The sequence below is a fragment of the Dryobates pubescens genome, chromosome 28 (assembly GCF_014839835.1).
Source record: "Dryobates pubescens isolate bDryPub1 chromosome 28, bDryPub1.pri, whole genome shotgun sequence".
NCBI classification, from domain to species: Eukaryota; Metazoa; Chordata; class Aves; order Piciformes; family Picidae; genus Dryobates; species Dryobates pubescens.
The window spans coordinates 14,671,345-14,693,138 of NC_071639.1; the positions used below are offsets into that span (position 1 = coordinate 14,671,345).

The following is a 21,794-nucleotide window of genomic DNA, read 5'->3' on the forward strand; positions in this document are numbered from 1 at the left end:
CATTCAGAAAGTGATTCCTGAGCTCTTCCTGAGAACAGGACAATGACACAAGACCTGAAAATTCCCACTTCCTGTACTTTGCTCCAGCAGGTTACAGAGGGTCTGCTGCCCGTTATGAGCTGGCATTAAGTTATACTTGTATGGCTTTCTCCAGCAAAGGGCTAGCAAAGCATGCAGCTAGATTTCCCTGACCTTGCAGAGAAACTGGGATCAAACCCAGCTGGCCAATCAGCCAGGCTACACAGGGGATCTTACACATCAAAACCTTTTCTGATAAAGGGAACAGGGATAGAACTCCAGCGTACTGCACCTAGAAAACCCAAACCAAGGCCACCATCATGGGCAGTGTGCTGCAGGTAACTGACATCCTCCAGGGACCAGGATGGGAAAGAGTCTAATTTGCTCTCAGTATTTGCAAATAATCTCACCTTAGTAAAATACTCCATCATCTAAAGCCTCCAAGTTTTGACAGCAAACATGCTGGTTCCCAGGCTGAAAGGTTAAGTTCCACCAGCACAATTCCTCTGTGGCTTGAAGAGCTTAGCCAGACATTTCTGTGTTTGAAGAAGTCTTTTGTTCCTGCATGCCATCATTCATCCACAGAACATGAAATGCCCCACAGATGAGCACACATTTTACACTTGGAGAAAACAATGGCACAGAAATGAAATTATTGCTTACGATAATGCAAAAGATAAAGAGATAAATAAGAGGACTGAAAGACAAATCACTTTCCTGACTCGGTTTGTTCTGGTGGACCAATGTAACACTCTTGCTAAAAGCAAAGCAAAGGTTTCCTTGAAACCTCCTGCAGTACTTTCCTGGATGAAATATGACAGCAAGAAAGAGAAGAGTGTTTGGAGATTTCCTCCCACTCTGCTGTGAGCTGCAATTTTCACACGATGGGAATGCTTCCAAGGACAGATCTGGGGTTAGTTTCATGTTTCCCTGTACAGGCTATATGATTTTTTTCATATTAGGTTTCCCACACAGATATTAAAGGTCACAACATAATGCTTTTATCCTGCTTATACTCTGTGCTAGCAACCTGACCCCTTCCATATCCAGCTTTTGTCAGGGCAACGACTGCCATCTCCAGCTTCTTGCTGCAAACCTATCGAAGCCTCTGCCCAGACTGGAGCAGAACAGCCTGTGTGATGATTCTCCAGTTTGCTTCAAGCAAAGTCAGCTGTGGCGGCCCAAACAGCTTAAATCACAATTGCAGTTACATAGCTGAGTTTGGATGAAGTGGAGGGGTTTGCCAGCAGCCCCACCAGAGGCAAAGGCCACCAGGCTGCAGCCATCTCTTCAGCAGAGCTGGATCTGCAGGAAGACCTCTGGCTGAGTAACACAAGGGAAGCACCAAGTTTCCTTTCAGACAAGCTAACTGCATTAACACAACACAGTATTTTTTCAATGTCACTTTAAAATTTCCCACAGTTGTCACTCTCAGTTTGTGCTGAAGTGCTGCTACTCCCTGGAGACTGCTTCAGGGTTTCAGAGCTGCCCACTGCTTTGGCTCACAGTGTCCTACGTCCTGCGGCTCGCCAGCTCCTTACCTGCCAGATCTGCTCCTCACTGAGGGAAGTGAGTCTGTCACTCTTGAAAACCTCTCGGAGGAGACAATATGGGAGTGCCAGAACTTCCTCAGGATGACTCTTCAGAAGCTCAGAGAGATGTTTCACTAGGAAGTCAACCACTGCATTCTCCAACAAAGTGAGGTTGAAGAGGTCCGCGAGCTTATACAGGTCCAAGTAATTAAAGCTATTTAATTCCTGAATGGGTGAAGCAAACAAAACATGTCTCAGAGAAAAAAAGGGGGAGAAAAAGGGAAAAAACAAGGGAAAACAAAACAAAATACAAAACTAATCCCAAAACAAGCACCTGCCCACCAAAACAAGGCCAAACCCAAAGCAGAGAACAAGCACTCCACAGGTCTCAGATAATAAACAAGATTATTCTTTTGGAGCTGTGAAGAAGGTAGGCAAGTTGAAATTAATTAACACAGCCTGGTTCCAAACGTGTAAATGTGCCCCGTGCAGATGCAAATACACAGGATGGTGCTGATTTACAGCACAGCTGCTCAGGTTAAATATGCACAAAGTATCTGCAAGAAACCTGGATTAGTGCACCACACAATAAAGCAGCATGATTTACCCTGCACAGCAAGAGCTGGCAGGAGTTAAGAAGTGGCTTACAAAAACCACACTTGCTAGCTAGAATGGCTTACTGCAGACAAGGGTGGGCTCACTGTCCACTGCTTTCATTCAGCTAGAGCACTGCTGCAGCACAACTTTCAGTCCACGAAAGAGGACAAAATAGGTGTGTCTGAGTTACATTTTGCTAAACTCAAGTCTATCTTCAGTGAGCAAACAGACCCTTTTTCACCAGCCATGACACCAAACTGTGGTGGTTGTGGCATCCTGTTCCCTACAGCAGCAGAGAACCTGCAGAGACAGAAGCTGTAAGTGACCCAGGGTGGGAAGTTGTCCCATCCTGGCAACAGCTAACCTGTACCTCTGGCTAATGTTTCCAGCTTGGGCATTAGTGCCCAGCCAGCTAGCTGCTGCTGCTCCACACCATGCAGCTCTTCCCATTTCCCACACTGCTCCCTGGCCAGCTCCAGGCATAACCGTGGCACAGTCCTGTCAGCCTGGCCTTGCTCATGGGGGACTGGAGCGGGAGGAGAGGCACTCCCTGCAGTGGGCTTGGCTGTGGCTACTCTGCTGGGTGGAATGGCAGCACCAAAAGGAACTGACAGAAATCCTGTAAATGTCAAACCAGCTCTCAGCTGGCAGAGCAGAGCTCAGGGAGCTGGGGAAGTGCAAACAGGGGGGGCTTGGAATGTTTTATGGACTCCACTGTGAAGGTGGGAACTGTGTGGCTGTCCCCATGGCTGTGGAGCTGTTGATGCATATGCAACAGAGGCTGGAGGAAGGACTTTTTTCCTCCTGCTTAGAAGACTCAGTGCTGGAGGAAACTGAATCGAGTTCCTGGGGAGGCTGCTGCTTGATCCATAATCTCCCAGTCTGAACAGCACACCTTCCCTGGCAGAGCTGTACCTTACAGATAAATCCTATTCATTATCTACTTAAACTGCTGCAGAGGAGCTTCACATCATTTTCTTGGAGGAACAAAGAAAAGTTAGTGCTTGTTCTGACAAGGTAAAGAACAGCCATCATCCCCAAAAGCCACAGACATTCCAGTGTCAGTTCCTCTTCACAAGAGCACACAGGAGGTAAGGATAAATCCTCCCCAGTTGCAGAAAGAAAGATAAAGGGATGAATTTTACATGAGAAGTATCTGGCCTGTGCACTTGCTCAGTGATTTAATACCTGCAGATCACAGATGGTACCTCACACCATCATTTCAGCCAGCCTGTGCCCAGGTGGTCAAAAAGGCCACCAGCACCCTGGCCAGGATCAGGAACAGTGTGGCCAGCAGGAGCAGGGAGTGGATCATGCCCCTGTACTCAGCACTGGTGAGTTTTGGGCCCTTACTCCAAGGACACTGAGGTGCTGGAGCGGGTCAAGGAAAGGGAAAGGAAGCTGGGGAAGGGTCTGGAGAATAGGGCTGGTAAGGAGCAGCTGAGGGAGCTGGGGGTGTTTAGTGCAGAGAAGAGGAAGCTGAGGGGAGACCTCATTGCCCTCTGCAGCTCCCTGAGAGGATGCTGGAGCCAGGTGGGGGGCTGTCTCCTCTCTCAAGCAATGAGTGACAGGACCAAAGGAAATGGCCTCAGGTTGTACCAGGGAAGGTTTAGATTGGACAGCTAAAGAAAATTCTTCCCTGAGAGGGTTTTCAGACACAGGCATCCCCATCCCTGGAGGCATTTCCAAAAGGCAGAGATGTGGTGCTGAGGGATATGGCTTGGCAAAGTTACAGAATAGTTGGACTGGATGCTCTGAAAGGACTTTACCTACTGAAACAATTCCTGATTCTGTTTCTGTGATGGCCATGGTGGCAACACCACACAGGACTACAATCACGGCAAGCAGCAGCCAGTGGGTTTTGGTGGGCATCAGAAGAGGACACTACTGGAGATAACCCAATAAAGCAGCTAAATGGTCATGAATAGGAGAAGAGGAGTTGTGGCAGTCTCAGGTTTGATTATATTGCTCTGAAAGAGCAGGTGCAAGACTGGAATCTGCGTGCAGCTTTCTCCCAGGGCTGTATCATGGCAGCTGCTCTTTACAAGCAGGCAGCATGCAGCAGGCTTAGGGAAAGTACTGAAACTTTTAACCTTTTTTTTTATTTTTAATTGACATATATTTAAAAGTTTATCTTTCTTGAACTGAGGGATGAAACGTGAGCACAAGCAGTGTCACTAAGAGCTGAGGAGAATTAAGGGAAGGTAGCAACCCTATCCCTTCTCATCTGTGCACTGCCCTGCTGAAACAGTCAGGCTAAGGAGCTGTGTATGAGCATCTACAGACCTGCCAACCAACAGCTGAAGTTGTTCTAAAATTTCAACCATAAACTCAAAACATTTCATAATTTGGCCAAATTATCTACCAGTGTCTACTTCTGAACAAGACATTGGGTCTGAGGCCATGCACTCGGCTCGCTCTGCGTGCCACTGCTTCCCATCTCTCCGAAGGCAGAGATCAATTGTTCTGTGCCACTGGCCTTCTGACTTGGCAGCAGCAACCTTTAGATGCCAAACCAATTTGACAATGAGCTGGCACTTAAAACTCTCATAAAAGAAAATCAGTTCTCTGAACAAATACAATCTGAAAGATGACAACATTAAATATTCACAATAAATGATGTGACAGTGTCCGTGCTTTAATACTGAGGTGTGTTTTAATATAGAGATATGATAAATTGTCAAACAAGAAGAATAGATATAAATATTGTATTTAAATTACTTCCAAATCCATCTCTATTTGTTTGTACTTTAAAGAATAATTGCCTTGCACAAGCCACAGCAAAGGATGTAAGTAACAGATTGATAAATTAGAGTTAATCATAACCAAGTACACAGCAGTCCACAATATACCTCTACTCCTCTGCTCCCTGTTATAAATAGCAGGAAAAGCACAAGGAGAACTCAGGGAAAAGAATGCATTTCTTTATGACCTTATTTGAAAGATAAACTCCTTGGGGAAATACAATTTATTCAGATTATCAAGACCCTGCTGTGCAAATCTACAGTCTGGGAGCACACTACAGAGATCAAACAATATTTACTTTATTCTGTTGGGTATAAAAGCTTTTAATGAATGCATAATTAAGACAGAAAAAGTATATACAGCTTTCGAATGCCACTGCCAAGCCAAGCCATTAATATCCAAAGCATCCTACCCAGTTGTAATTCCACCTGCTTCCCGTTTGGATTACAGCAGTACTGTAAATCAGAGCACAAAGGGCCTGGCCTTGCTGCTCTGGCAGAGGAGTTGCACACTGATACCATTTCCCCTTGTCCTGAACAGGGCTTCAGCATCGCTAAAACAAAAAAAGGAGTGTGAGGACTTGAGCCGGGATGTGCCTACCCAAAATCCTTAGACACCTTAAGCACAGGTTGTGGCCCTGTGTCCTCCAGGTTCTCTGCTATGTGGCACACCAAGCACCAGCTGCACCATCCGGAGAGAACCTCAATATCCATCACAGCAGCATCAGACTCTAGATACTGGAGAGCAGCAAAGTGAAAAGGCTTAGTGACAAAACCCATTTAGCTGACAGCACATCAGCACAACTTTAGAGAAAAGAAATCCAGTGCTGCCAGTTCCAGCCCTTCTTTCCTGTGTCCAAGGTTGTGCAAAACCTCCCTCACTGCCCTGAGAGCTATCAGCTCATACACCTAAGGACACAGCAACAGCACGACCTTCAGATACTGGACTGCAGCTCTTACTTGAAGTTTGCCTCCATTAAACCCTGGAGTCATGCAGCTGAACCAGCAGAGGCACCTTGCTGAAGCCTGGTGGCAGAGGAACAGCTAGGGCAGGACTTTGCCATGTACACAACTGTGCTTACATTCACTAGGTCAGTGCAGCTGCAGCTAAGCATGACTTTAGTGACCGGTTCCATTACTTCTGACAGGTCACTGTTTTCTCATCACTTTCTGTAATTCCTGCTTCTGCTTCCCCTTTTAAGTGCAAGAAGTTATTTTGCATCCTTGCTGCTTTTTCAAAGTAGGTGTAGGGCTAAGCACACAAGCAACAATATCAAAACATTTCAGCCACGAGAATTCATTCATATTCATTTCCCTCTCCCTTCATGATCCCTTGCATCTGCAGGCTCAACCCTGCTGGCCGCTGCTGGCGAGCACAGAGCAGAGATGTGAGGCTCTCATGTGATGTGGTCTTCAGAAAGGGAAACCTGACCCACACAGACACTGGGAGGTGAAACTGAAAATGCAAACACTTTCTGGAATCTCAGTCTAAGTTACTCCGTAGTGCAAATCTTCCCAAGCGGCAGCCCAGGTCAGTATTTCATGTGACCCTGCCTGCACACAGCTCTGCACTGCAGGTGTGGCTGTGTGCACCATGGAAACAGAGACACAGTAGGGCTGCAGCTGGAGGCTGATGGGAACGGCCACAGGCAAGCTCTCAGTTTCCAGTAGCTGCTTTCCCTTGCTGAGCAGGGGCTGCTCTGGGAATTTCATTTTTTAAAATTTATTGTTTTTTGAAAAGCTGCTGGCCCCACCTGGCTTCATAAGCCGCCAGGCATTGCTGGCAAGGTAGCTGCAGCAATTGCTGCTGTCTAACATAGAAACACAACTGCCATGAAACTTCCTGCAGGGACAGTTCCACCTGCTGCCGGCTCAGCTCCCTCTGAACCACAAACACAAGTCCTGCTTCAGGTCATTCAAGATCTAATGCCACCTATGCAGATAGAAATCACCTATTCTCTAAGACTCTCTTGAAACAGAAGGGAAGTTTAGCAGCAACTTCCTCCAAATTAATAAACATGTTTAGAAGAGATGACACAGGAAAAACAAATAAAACTGCAGATATTTTTCAGTTTGAAACAAGACACTTGCAGGACATCACTGATGGTTAATGAAGAGAGCACTAATCTTTAGGTTTGTGCCTTTAATTTCTACAACTAGTGAGATGGATGAGGTCAGTTTGTAACTTTCCAAGCTCTGATCACATTGGCTGCAGATTCAGCAGGACAGCAGCTATATGCAGGTTTTCACTCTGGGTTCAAGGCCTAGACAAAACTCTGAGCAGAAATGGAGTTTTAGTTTTAAACAGAATTGGTCGCAATCCTGAAGCCAGGCTCTGGTTCCCTGGCAAAACCTTCTCTGATTCAGTCATGCAAACAATGCACTACCAATGCTGCAAAGTGATTCCTCAGCTCCTGGTGCTGAGGTCGACTGGAAGACATCAACAGCCTCACACAAAACCTGCTTCCTTCTTTGTGCTCCCCTGCACACCAAAACACTTCAGCAACAAATGCTTCCCTACCAGCTACTGAAGTACTTTTTAGCAGTGGTGACACCTAGGTGACAATCTGAGGTGCTCTCATTTCTGTAGCTGCTTATGTAGACTGGCCTTACAGGCCCCACTTCCTCACCAGCACCAGACTGTAAAATGAAATTCAGCTTTACAAGGTCTATTCCATATCTGTTACAGGTGGAGCAGACTGAGGCATTCACTATTTTCCTCAGTTTCGGGTGCCAAGTCACCTCTCAACTGCCATGAAATAATACATTTCTCTTAAGAAAGATTCTGCTGCTGCTTAACATTTCAAACCTGGAACGGATCCCTGTGAAAGTAACAACAATAACAGCATGCTTAAAAAGTACAGAAGAGGCATACATAGACTTAATTCATAATGAAGAAGGGAAAAGTCAGTTTGACTTTGACTAAGCCAGAGAGAGCAAAGAAAAGAAGGACAACTAACTCTCTGCCACAGGGACACTTCCGAGATAAAAATCAGGCTGCAACTCACTCCAGGCCCATAAGTTCATAGGTTACAAATGATTTATAGTCGCTGTTTTGCACTTAGCATTCTGGCTTTTCCCATGTTGGTAAATACTTCACAGCCAAGGCATGTCCATGTCCCAGAAGTGTCTTTGCTGCACACCTCAGACTGCTTTAGATCAAAGCAAATGTAAATAAAATGTCCCTCAGCTTCTGCACGGGAGGCAAAAGCAAAGCTGTGTCTGCCTGGCGCCTGTGCTCCTGTTCCTTTCCTCCAGAGCTGCAAGGCTCCTCTTTCAGGTCACGTCTTTCACATAAAAGTGCTAAACTAATGCTGCTTAATGACAAATTAATGTCCATGAATAAAAAATACACCTCTAATAGCATAGAGTAATTTGCCATTACAATATCATCATTGGACATGCCCCTGGTTTAATACGATGTATTTAATTCATAACTTAATGAGTGATATATAAAAAGAGAGAGATGAACCCTGCAATTACATTTATGTGAGTCTGTCACCTTATTTGTAAAACCTTAGAGTCATTTACATTCAAATTAGAACAAATGAGTGATTTCACAAAGTGTGGTGATAAATGACCACCACTGCCCCAGACAGAGCTGTATTTCCTGCAAAAACATCAACACTTTCCTATTATTTGTTAAAAATTACAATGCACATTGCCCAGTGTTGTGTGAATAATGACTTTTTTACTGATTAGGTCAGAAAACGAATACGGAGGGGAAATAAATAATTTCTCCAGCGGGGCTGCGCGCGGGCGGCCGGGAGGTGCCCGCGGCCGGCCTGGCGTGCTCACAGCGCCACCTGCTGCCCACGCCCGGCCAGGCAGGAGGCCCCGCTCGCAGTCGGGCACTGCCCTGCCAGGCTGCCAGCTGGGCACACACCAGCAGCGCAGGGCAGCCGGCTGGGGCTTCGACACCTGAGCCACCTCCTTCCCAAGGACAGGCTAAGGTTGCAAACATGGGGGCAGGAGCCATGAGGGGCCAGGGAGCAGTGGTATTGACCACATGGTAATAAAACCAAAGGAGAATTTTGTAGATTGAGCACTTGGGGACTCATCAGCCTGTTTGCAGTGTTACACAGGTGTTAGAGGGATGGCAGGAGCAGGAATCTCTCGGGGCAGAGGGCCGGAAGGCCAGGCCAGGCATGGAGCCCACACTGGCTGCACAGACAGCAGGAGAAGGGCAGGGAGGGTACAGTGAAGCAGCACAGATTCTCCCTTCCTATTGCAGACACACACCAAAGCTGCTCTCCCCTCCTGACAGAAAACTGCAGAGCAGGAAGACACAGCAGCATTTCCTAGCTTGTGACCTCTCCTGTGACTGACAGCACCAGCACCCAGGTGTACAGAACCACAGAACATCTACCATCACATCACAGCTCAACAGCAGCAAGGGGACTACAGCAAGAATGGGACTCGGAGCTGCTGGCTGTGCCGTTGCCACTCAAAGCCACTGGGTATGCCATTGTCACTTTCCTCACTGGCACCAGCTGAAGAACAGAGAAAACCACCATCATTTTCTTCCCAAGTACCCAAGTTGGAACCCTCTCCAGTGCATTCACATCTCACATGTACAGATCTGTATCCCTGTGCCCTGTGTGACAGAGAGATGAAGCATTCCAACAGGTGCTTTTGAGCCCCGTTCAAGAACCTTCCTAACAATTGTCAACGGCTAAGTGTCTTGGCAGCTGACACAACATGCACCTTCAGAAAGGAGCCATCCAGCACAGCAACTGCTGGCTGCAGAACACTGAAAATCTGTGAAATGGGGACATCATTTCTGTCTGCTTTGCATTCTTAGCATGGGAAGGTCACTCTGTCCACCATGGAATAAAGTTGGCACACTCAAGTTTGATGGTGGTGGCTTTGTAAAACACCACTCCAGTCCTAGGTGGGGTGGAGAGTGTGCATGCCTGTGCCTGGATTACAAACAGTTTTAAACAGGCAAGTTCTGGCTGCTGGATGACCTTTAGGTTTTTTTTCCCCAGCAGTTTAATTTGCTCTATATGAAAAACCCAGGAGCTAAAATCCCAACTGTGCTGGGTTTTCTAGCAATACAAAGGTGATGCTCTCAATCTCTACTGTAAGAATTAATTCATCTCTGGAGGAGTGTATCTTGGTGAAAGTTGGGATTGTGTTGTGGGCAGCATTCCAAGTGGAGAAGCTGGGTTTAAGAAAACAGCTTTGAAGCTCTGACCCCACCACAGATGTAAACCATGCATGCTGCCTTTAATTGCGCAGGCAGACTCATTTGTAGCTTCCTCCTCTTAAATAATGTGTGCCATCTATAAACATATTCAAATAGCTGAGGAAAAGATGCAGATGGCTAGGTGTTCATGCACCATGAGAGAGTGTTGGCTTGCAAGCCTGAAGTGACCATTATAGTAGAAGGTTAAAAACAAAAAGCCCCACTCCAAGACAGTTTGCCTGCTTCAGTTATTACCAAGAGTTATTCCAGGAGGTCTTTTTTTATCATTTGTGAGTAGATTAATCTAATTTCACCAAGCTGCTCACTGCTTGCTTTTACATACAAGAATCTAGAGCAGCCAGCACAGAGGCAGCTTCAAGAAGATTCCAACTGACTGCTGCTGTACAGTACTACATTTTTCCAGGCTCATTTTAAACACTTACCTAAAATGCTCTTTTCAGGTTAAATTAGGCAGAGACACAACAAAAGCCAACACAAGCAGCAAATGGCAGACATTCCTGTAGCAGAGTCCTAGGCACTACAGGTGCTTTGAACAGTTCTGCATCTTCCAAAGCCCTCACTCACAGCCACCATCACATTAGCTCCTGAGCTATACTCAGGATGGAAATAACACAGGACTTTAGGAAACACAGAAAAATCACTCAGCTGTAAGATTTCAAAGCTGGACAGTCTTTGAATGCCAATGGAAATGAACCACTGGTTTGAAAATTGATTGCTAAAGCTATTCCCACACAATACTGCATTGATGTTGATCAGGAGGAGGACATTCCATAAACCCCATACTGTCAGTAGCATTCCCTGCTGATTAAGACTCTTTGATTGTTGAAACAATTCGCAGCTCGTGGTCCTCTCTGTGGTACTGAATACAGAAAACAGCCAGGAATGAGATAGAACTCCTTACATCTGCAGTCAGTTACATAACTCAGACATCTTTATGAAATAAACATTTCTATGTGCTCAATAAATCTTTTAAAGGTTTATTCTCTTGCATAAGGACAAAGTCATCATGTACTCTTCTGAAAGAAACCCAACATTTATAAGCTTTAAAGTGCAAACCATGTGCCTAGCACCACATTCTCCACAATTCCATACAAGAGGTCCATTCTCAAATCTTTGTCATATTCAGCACCATCAGCTACCTTTTCCTTGCCCTCTCCAATGTCAACAGCAGGACAGTTATGGTCCAGTGGAATGCTAAAGGCTGAAACTTTTAAAAGGGAAACAGGACACTAACCCATTCCCCTGCAGTTCAAAGTCTACCTGTTGGCTGCAGATTTCTACATGAGCCTCCTTTAAAGAAACTCAGACAAAACTGAGAGTCAGTCTGTGGCTTATTTGGCATCTCACATTTCTTATTCTTCAAACCAATGGATGGTCACAATGGATGGGAGGAGAGAACACCTACCACAAACAGACACCCAAAACAGGTTCAAATTCAGGTCTCCTGAACTTCAGTTAGGTCACAGCAGGTGTTGTGCTGATCCCCTCCTCCTGAAATCAGGCTTGAAACAAGAGTTTACTCAACAGGAATGGCTGATAAGCAGGCAGAAGAGCCTCACCTGAATCAGATAGTGAGAGCATAAGCTAAGGAGCTCCAGCAGCTGCAAATGGCTCCCAGCTGCCAGGACATCCTGTACCACCCCTGGTTCCAAGAGGATCTGTAAAGAAGAAAATGGAAAGTTTGTCATGCAGATTCAGAGTCCCTGTAGAAAATGCTTCAGGTCTTTATTATTTCAGACATTTAAGTTGAGGTGAAAACCAATGAAGTACAATTGAGCATACAAAGAAGTCTTTGGCAGCATGGGGACAGAGTTTTTAAGGTCCACCTTTAAAAAGTAGATTTTCCTGTGAGAGTCCATAAGCCACATTATCCTCTAAACCCTTTGAAAAAAAATACATGTTGTTCATTTTGAAGGGAGGGTTCTCCAAACAACAGAACCTCCTTTTGTTATCTTTAGGTCTGGCTGCCTCCACATGCAGTGAACTGGGCTATGAGAACCGACTCTCCAGGGCTACTATTCCTCAGGCTTGTCAGAAACACACAGGCTAGGAACACCCTTCCCATCCTGCATGGCACCGCTTCAGAATTCCCCTAATCACTTTCTCCATTTTACAGAGCAAAGCTGTGAAGGCACAGAGCTAGTATGCTGCTGGGGAAGTGCCAGAAAGGGCTTAGAAACCAGGACTGATTATCCTGTCACTTGCTCACACAAAACTCCTCCTCATTTCAATTATAATCACGCACAGGCAGCAGCCAGGATAATTGGGCCTCAGCTCCTACCCTGCTGTCTTGGGGTCAGCTTGTTAGAACATCTTTTTCAGGACACAAAAAGGTCTTTGGGAACACAGACACTGGTCAGCTTCTTATCAGCAATCACATTTCAATCTATCCAAATGAATATTATTAAACATAAATGGTGCAGCATCCAACAAGGACTCAGAAATGCAGGATAAACATTCATTTTTCAAAGCCACTCAGCTTGTTCAGTCTCATCCTTGTTGTATTTCCCCTGGCAGCTTTGGTTTCACACCACATGAGGTCAGTCTCTCACTGCTCCACAGGGAAGTAAAGCTTTTTTTTTCCCATCGTTTTTCTTCTGCCCACACAATTTAGTTTTATCTCTCAGCATCATTTATATGTCTCAAACGCAGCGGAAGAAGGAGGATGGCAAACAAAGGGGAAGACCCATGCAGAGCCCTTGCAGATAAACTGGGTTTGTGGGGGATGGAAAAGACATGGATGCATTTCTTCAACACATCATCACAGCCAACAGAAGGGAGTCATTAGGAACAGGGCAGAGGGGATTAGTTCTTGTCTGTACCAAGAATTCATTTTCCTTGAGTTCTGTCAGCGTACAACGTGCTTGAAGCGCGTGCAAACCACCACGGGCACTCATAGCAGGCTTTAAGTGAACACATATGTGATTTACACACAGGAGCAAGCTCTTTATGGAGCCAGGACAACAGGGAGCACCTTAATGCAAATCAGAATCAAGCCCAGCACAATTCAGGGGCCTGGCTGGTGCTAATGAGGCTGCTGTGTGTGACAGGAGCTGCTTCAAATGGAAAGCTGGAGAGGATTTCAGTCACAGAAATAACTCCAGGAGATGTATTCTTTTAAAAAATGAGCAGCACTGTCAAATATTTTCAAGTGAGAACTCAAGGTCAGGCTGGCAAAACAAAGCTGGTTCAGACCTTGCACTGTTTGTTACTCAGACTCCAGTTACAGCAAGCAAGTTGTCATCTGTTGTCATGTTACTCACTAAGTGTCAGCCACTAGCTTAGCATTGTCAAAGAGACCCAGAACCCTGAGCATATTACTACCTTGTAGGCACAAACGATATTAAACTGTGCTAATGTTGCTGTATTTTAAAGCTCCAGCAATTCACTCACAGGGTGTGCCAGCAGCACAGCAATGAGAAGCAGGGCAGAGGGCAGGGAGGTTGGCTAGCTACTACCTAGGGGCAATTTGCACAGTCACCAACAGAAGCTCAAGAGGGCAGACAGACTTCTTACAGGTTTCTTCCATTTCTTACAGCTTTCCATGCAAGATTTCTCCTGCTGAGGCAGCATACTCACCTTTGTGTTTCCCGAACTGAGAGCATCCTCCCAATCTTTCAATGCCTCCCACCCCACTGTGACCAACACCATAGCAAAGAGAGAAGCAATGGATAAAAGACAGGGAGGAGGAAATTCCTTTAACAGTCCTTCCAAACAAGGAAATTTACAGCATGGGAGAAAAGGTAAGGTCTAGATTAACTATCACCTCTGTGGAGTCTCAAGAGGTTTATATCTGGAAAGAAAACTTTGATCATTTAATTTATTCCCTGCATATTACAGGCTATTAAAAGTGTCTGGGTGAAATATAAAGACACTAAAGCTATTTTATGCCCAGACATATATGGAGAGATTGAGGACAATTTTGCCACCTTCACTCCAGCTACTCATTTATATCCCTGTATTTCCTTCTAATTTCCACCCAGCTGTTTGTGGGGCCATGCATTAAGTGGTGGCACCATTCACATTATGCTGCAACAGTGAGGAAATGTGTAATGCCACATCAGAAAGTTCTAGAAAGTGAAGCATAGGGAATTTAACACAGGAAGCTACAAGGAAAAAAAAAAAAATCCTGAGATTTCTGCCAGTCTGATGGAAAAGAAAATCCCTTCTAGATGCTACTTAGTGATCAGCATTTCAAAGGAGACAGGCTGTAGTGAAGGTACCAGTTGACTTAGTTGACTTCCCCCCCTGGAGACCATGCTGCATGCTTCAGAGCAATCAACCCCCCTAACTTTTCTTTTAGCACCACTTAGGCTGCATTTCACTCTCAGCCAGTCACCACTTCTGCCTCCTTGCTCACTCCTGAGCTCTGTGCCAGTCCAAAACCCTGTGAGCAGGGAAGAACCTTCCCATCCCCTGCAGGAAACAACCCCAAGCTCTGGCACGTCAAGCCTGGATTTTGTACCAAGTTCTATCAGTTGTCTCATTAGCCAGAGGGAACCCTGAGGCATGTAATAAAATTGTGTGAACTGCTGCAAACCACAGAAACTGGCACGTCTCAAGCTGGAAAGCACCTGTAAGGATCATTGAACAACTTAATTTCTATTAGCACAGAAACAAAACATTATGCCTTAGAAAAAGAAGAGAGAGACTCGGTCAGGAGAACTTGGTGCCAAGCCCTGAGCCAGCTGCCAGCTTGCTGTGCTGCCTTTGTAAAGGTATTCTCTCCCAAAACAATCCCCTGCCTGCGATGCAGCACAGGATGGACAGTGACTGCTTGCTTTTGAAAGGTGTTTGGAGGTCCTCAAATAAAATTCTATCTAAATGCAAAATACTTCTACCAGCACAGACCAGAGACATCAGCGAAGCATCTTACAGCACACACAGCACTCCAGCCACAGTTACAGTAAGGCACTGCCTACCCGAGGAGGCAGGAAGGTGAAGTTTGTGCTTGATGTCCACAGACATATTGCAAATTAAAGGAAAGAGGCAAGGATGATGAGAGTTCGTCTCAGACTGTGTCGTGCTAAAAGTTAAATGTCGTTAACCCTCAGAAGCTGGAGGTATGCAGCACTGTCGCCATGCAGTGTGCAGGAGTTCCACCAGATGTCTCCAAGGCATTGTTGGACAGAAACTTACCTCTGAGCTCACTCCAAATTGAGTGCAAGTTGGGCTAAATAATAGTAAAGAGTGAAGAGAGGAAGGCTGGAAATAAATATTTATTTCTTTAGATATGGATGCCTTAGGACTGTCCCTAAACTGCTGTCAGTTCCATGTTGCTATCTAAAGAAACAGCAATTGTTTGGGCTAACATTTCAGACAAATGTGCTCAAAAACACCGAAGAGAAAAAGCCCACAACAGTTTGCATCTTGTGGCCTTCACTTTTAAGGACACCAGATTATGTCTTGATTCCTGCATCTTCAAAGAGATCTAAGGTTGTAACTAGCATGAGTGGCTTTTGCAATGGTTTGTGCAGTTAGTTTTTAAACTCAGAAAGACTTTGCAGCACAGGGTAAAGCCAGCTCTGCTCTCAGCACTCTGGTGCAAGTGGCATCAAGCCCCTGGGGATTACTCCCCCTCACTCCTTGAAACCCTCACCCAGGTTCTGCCAGCCACAGCCAGCGCAGGCCATGCTCAGGACAGACAAAGCCAGTGCTGGAGGAGAATTTCAAGGGCCCAAGGAAAATTTGACACTGCTCATTCTCAGACCTGCATATCACTGCGTTATCTCTTCTGAAAAACTCTTACAGAACCCTTCTCATTTCTTGGGGCTTCAAAGCAGTACTTGGGTGTACCTGATAGACACACAGCAAACTCTGCCTTACAGTCACCTCTGTACGTGAGCAACTGCACACGATGCAGCACATTTAACTGAAGAGGCCAAACTCATCTGTTGAAAGTAGATTATCTCTGAAAAATGACTCCAGAGTCTGTACGATCCAGGGCAGCAAACACATTATTTACCAGGGAGCTGAGAATACTATCCTGGAAGCAATGTGTGGAGGATTGTTGGCTTACACAAAAGCCAAATCCATCCCTTCCAGGTTCTCAACATATTTTACACATCATTATTAGACTGAAAGGGAGAAGAGTGACCCTCTGTTCACAGCAGACAGGATGGGTCAGACAGAAATCAGTTACAACTCATCTTCTCCAAAGGTCCTCCCATCTAATCTCTCTTCAGAGTGACCAACCGACAGCTTCACATTACCAACATGACACAGGTGCTCATTTGGCAAGCAGGATGAACTCCCACTGAGCTTTCATCAACAGCCAGGCCACCATAAAGGGGACACGAGTCCTGCATGGCTCACTACCTGGCAACAAGGCACACAAACAGTACTTTTATTAGACAATTCCTCTACAGAAAACAAAACAAAACAATGAACAGCCATAACCAAAGCCCAAACCACAACACCATATGAAAAGTAAGATCTGTTACATCAGGAGGCCACCTACTAGGCAGCGCACAAGAAGAATAATTTCTAGCACCTCTGCCAAAGTCTTCTTCAGTTTTCATTGCAGTTTGCTTTCACCTGGGTCACTTAATTTGAAGAGCTGTACAATACCTGTCCAGTATAGGCGAAGTCCAGGGCTTGTTTTAATCCAAGGCTCGTGACACCATGCAAATTCACTTCATCAGCTTCACTTTCAACCATGCAGAGACTGAACATTGCCTATGGAAAGAAATATTATTCACCATTTAAAATAATGGCTGGTGAAATCCAGGAGGAAAAGGATTGATTTGTCCATCACCACTAACTTCATTTCCCTTGGAAAAGAATAGCAGCAGACTTGAGTTCTGATGAGGTCTAGAGCAAGCTTTCAGTGCTACCACCACAGCAACCAACCTTGCAGCTGAGTCCTTCTGTCAATAAGGAAACATAAAAACTTGTTCTGGAAAAACTGAAACACAGCTCTTTGGTCCATATAAACACTTCTGAACTAAGTAATTCAGCTGGAACCAATGGGATCAGTCACACAACAATGTCTTAATAACCAAGATAAAAGAACTGAACTCTGGCAAAGCAAATCTACACAAGCACCACTAGAAGCAATACTCATGCAGAGCACCCTTAGAAATGAGGACCAATAAGCCACATGAATTATTTGAGTGAGAAGGGTCAGGTCACACAGCATCTTTTGTCACCAATCCTTCCCAAATCAGCATCTCAGGTTGGACTGTGAGCAATACAGCACTCGAATTACTGTGCCTTCTATAACAAAACAGTGGTGAGGACACCTCCCTATTCTTCTGGTGCCTTTAAATGTCCAGGTCCTGTTCTGCCATCAGGTTGGTCACTGAGCCCACACCCTGGGAAAGGAAGTGCCTGTTTCAACCCTGCTGCTTTAGTCCCTCCTCCAGAGAAGGAAACACAATTCACTTGCTGTTCTGTGGCAACTGCTCCAAAATTCCTGTTGCAACATTCTGTCATTCTGTCACAAGTTCACATTCCTGAAATTCCAGCTGAGCTCAGGGATGTTTAAGACTTAGCAGCAGGCAGCAAGCACAATGACAGAGTTCTGGGATGCTTTAGAACTAACTCCTTTGAGCACTGCATTCACATGATTGATGTTCATGGGGTTGCAGCAACGCCAAGCGTGCTCTGCATCTCTCTGGATCCACCTCCCATTCAGCTTACCCGGGTCCCTCTCATCCTGGAGTAACTGCAGCTTTTGCAGCTGCTGCTCTAGAGCCTGCCTTAGCCTTCAGCTGCTCTTGTGGGGCAGGGAGTGAAGGGGCATTCTCATAGCTCCTCTCATTGCACACCTTCAAAAGATAAACACCAGGACGTACAGACGAATTAAGAGCAAGTTAAGCTCCATGCACACAAGCCTTCTCATCTCCAAGTCAGCACAGAGCTGTGTGTTAAAAACTCACTCCTACTTTTCCTACTAATTAGCAACTATATTGTAATTATCAACTCTATTATTGTAATTATCAACTATGCTGTAAGCACTCTGGGCAAAAAATCCTCACCAGTCTAAGCATGAATTAAATCCCACTGATGCCATCCTGCCCAGCTCCTTATGACAGGCTGGGCTCCAGAGGAAATCAACTCAAATGCACCATGCAACCTGTCTGGGAGTCACACCAACTATTTAACTAAACTTTTTCCATCCAGTTCAGAAATATCTGAAGAAAGCATGCCCCTTCACTAACTGCTGTGTGCTGCTCAAGCTCACCTCCACAGGGCATGCTCTGACTTCAGCACTTACCTGTTCCACAACTTTCTCTTTACAGGGAAGAAATCATACTGCTCACCACCCCAACCAGGAAAGCCACAAAGGCAGCAAACTAACTCTGCAGAGGTGTTGGAACAGCTTCCTGCACTGCTCAGGGAACTCAGGATGTCACACCCCATGCAAATTGAAGTCCATGAGAAATCCTACTGGTGTGGAACAGGTCAGTCCTGCATTCCTTCAGATCTGAGCTCCTCCATCCCAGCTGCACAAGGCTTGTTAGGTGATTCTTCTGGAAAAGTTCTCAATGCCCAGAGAATGTCAGCCACTAACTGAGCCTGCAACAATGCATCTGCTCAATGAAATCTGCCTCAATAGTGGGGTTTAAGCATTTGCCACAGAGCTAAAATGAATCCTGTAAAATGCAAAGGTCATGAAAGACATCTAGGAATGATAATTCATAGATAAAGGAAATATGTAGTTAAAGAAATGAGAAGAAAGGAAAGAAAAACTGAGCAGAACAGGCTCACCTACTGCTGTGAGCAAAGCAAATTCTGCTGGCGTTTCCTTTCATGCACTAGTGTCAGACATGAGGACACAGCCCCTGGAGCTTCCACACCAGTGAGAGATGAGATGCACTTGTTGTCTTGTGCTGCCAGCATCTTTAGAATTAAGCAATTAAAATCAAAGAGCTACCCTGATGTTTAGAGGAGCTAAGGGTGTGCTATTTTTTCCTGTGTGTATGCTCCACATTTTTGTGTGAGTAACTTGGCAATATCAAAGCGATTTTCTTGCTTGTGACAAGACCCAGGATCTTGACTCCCGGTCAAAATTGCAAACAATAAAAGCATTTGTTGCTAACAGCTGAAATTCCTGGCTGAACCTGCATCAAACCTAATTCATGTTTTGATAGTTAGAATTTGATAGTCAGTGTGATCTGTCTTCCCCAAATTTCTGTGTAGATTCACAAACACAATTTAAGACAGAAGGGGAAAGGACAGATGTTAGCACACTGCTCCCAATGAATTGCTGTATCAGCACCACAGTCAAAAGCAGGCTAAGTTGTGCTGTAGACAAACATAATTCACAATTTTCATGTGCAAGTCTACACCAGAATAAAATAAGTTAACAGTGAATGCCACAGCCACAGTAACGTCATTACTTTCAATACTTCAAAATGACTGAGTCACTGCAGGTGGTCCTGCACACCCAAACGATTGTTTCCCTGTGCCCTGTCAGGCCAGAGGCGTGCAGAGCCTGCCGGATGCCCCTGCTCACAACAGGCACCCTCAGCCAGCCCTGCCTTTCTGAGTACAAAGCAAGCGCCAGAACTAAAGCCGTATTTTTTTTTCCAACACCTCCAGTCAAGCACAGAACAGTATGAGTCACACTTGCAAATTTTGGCTTAAATTGGTTTAATGCTTCCCAGTGAGGGCATCAGCCCATTGTTCACAGCTTTCGATGATTTTAGCAAATGATATCAAAAGCAAGCCCAAAATAAAACTGGCATAAACGTCAGCCAGCTCCTGAAGTAGCACTTTAACTACCACAATATGTTTCATTCAGGGAGGCAGAGCTTCTTGCAATTTCTTTTTGCAGGAAGAACCACAATCAAAATGTTGGCTCCTCTAAGGGACTGATTTTTTCAAAGCAGCTTCCTAGAGGGCCATCAGGACAAATCCCCCACCTCAGCGTGCACACACATGCTGGGACCAGTTTTACAGCAAGGCTCCATCTAACAGAACCGGAGTAACAATCTTAGATGTGATAATTAGCTTCTTAAAAAGCCCTTTATGATGTTAATGCCATTAGGTACTGGCAGTCGTATGTCCCAACCAATACTAAACTTTAGTTCTGCAGAGTAACTGCCAAACCACCCTTGTTACAAGAGGAGCTACTAATGCTGACCCTGGAAACAGCCCATTTTATGAAGCTCTGCACTGGATACCTGTCATATCTGGCACATTTTATGAGGGCTGGAACCAGATACCCTTTTCATCTTTTAAACCACCCCTATCTCTCACCATGACTGTAAACCCTGCTCTCCAGTAAGATTACAGCCTAGTTTTGCTGCAGAAGTACCCTGAAGTGCCACGACAACCTTTACTGATGTACACATCGCTCTGCACAAACTGTTCATAGGCATTAGTTACAGAAAGAATAAAACCACTTCACTGACCATTTTCATTTTGTTTTCCCTGTCCTTTTGCTGATAGAGCCTACAAAAGCAATTAAACATACTCAAGGGGATAACTCAGAACAAGACACTATGTTGTCCACCATCCAGCAGCAGCAGAATTGCAACTAATTCCTTTACACACAGTAAGAACTGCAACAGAAGGACATTTGCTCTGACAGCACAAGCCTCTGAAAAGGCTGAAACGAGCAAGCACTCAGCAATGCTGTGTGCATGGGAAACAGCTCTGCTGACAAGGAGGAAAGGCAGCACACAAACATCCTGAGAAGAAAATGTGCAAGAATCAACTGGGACAGCATTAAGTACAAAGTCTGTATGCAGAGTAAGTAGCTGCCTAGCTCCTAGAAGAAAGTCTTCCAAGAACTGAACACGCTCATCGTGGAAATAACTTAGAATGTGACTGACATTCTAAAACTGATTCTAGTTAGTTGATACAATTTTGCTCATCCAGATTGCATGGAGAATCTGCATCTGTTTGAGGAAGATCAAAGTCCTGTGACTATAAACCCACTCAAAGGAAAAATAAGGCAGAAGAAAAGAGCTGGAAAACCAGTGCATTTTGTACCAGGAAATCTTGAGGTTACATAATCACCTGCCAGCACTGTAAATGCCTCCTAATGAAGTCATGCAGTAACATTTCATCTTGCTCCCAGAGGGGGGAAAAAGAGAAAGACTTCTAATTGGAAATGACTGAGCTTGCCGGAGCAGCCACACTGCACACTGACTGGCCCAGCTGCCTGCTCTCACTGCAGCAGACCCACACCGACAGCCAGCCCAGCATGCCACATGGAGAAGCTTGTCTGAAAAGCTGCTTGTGGTTTAAAATAGAGGTCATGAAAATACCTGTAGTTACTGCTCTTTACATGAGTCTTCTGGGGTACAGAGCCAACGACTGTATTCTTCAGATCCTTTGGGAAGAAGAGGTCCTTCAGGAGATCCTGAGCACAGAGCAAACCAAACCCTCTACTTTTTTTAAAGAGTCTAATCTTGCAGTTAGACTGCATTAAAAGTCCAGTTATTCTGTGCAATTCCCTAAGGGATTTTGTTCTTAAAGAAAACACCACCACGTGCTGGTGTACAGGTGTAGCAAACTCCCAAATCAGTGTCACGTTCAGGATTTAATTCCAAGGTCTGGGCCCAGCTGGAGCTGCAAGACTACCTATATCCACTAGGAGAAGGAAAGGCAGGCAGCCCAGAAGGCTGGCCCTTCAGATCTTGCTGCAGCTCAAGTCTCCAGCTTGTCTTGGAAAAGCAAATGAAGATTTTACTCCAGACTATAACCTCAAAACCTGATAAGACAGTTTCTGTC

At 45.3% G+C, this 21,794-nt stretch overlaps 1 protein-coding gene across 5 annotated transcripts in view; it reads right to left on the reverse strand.

Moving 5' to 3' along the window:
• The window catches only part of KLHL32 (kelch like family member 32), a 52,241-nt gene that overhangs the window by 18,102 nt on the left and 12,345 nt on the right, over window positions 1–21,794 (reverse strand). For 3 of the 5 annotated variants that reach the window (XM_054174060.1, XM_054174061.1, XM_054174064.1), the window contains exons 4-6: window positions 16,674–16,781; window positions 11,663–11,761; window positions 1,560–1,775 (exon numbers count right to left, since the gene is read on the reverse strand). In XM_054174060.1, the coding sequence (XP_054030035.1) occupies window positions 1,560–1,775; window positions 11,663–11,761; window positions 16,674–16,781 (423 nt within the window). The remainder of the gene's footprint in view (window positions 1–1,559; window positions 1,776–11,662; window positions 11,762–16,673; window positions 16,782–21,794) is intronic. The other 2 variants (XM_054174062.1, XM_054174063.1) reach the window with 2 other exon arrangements.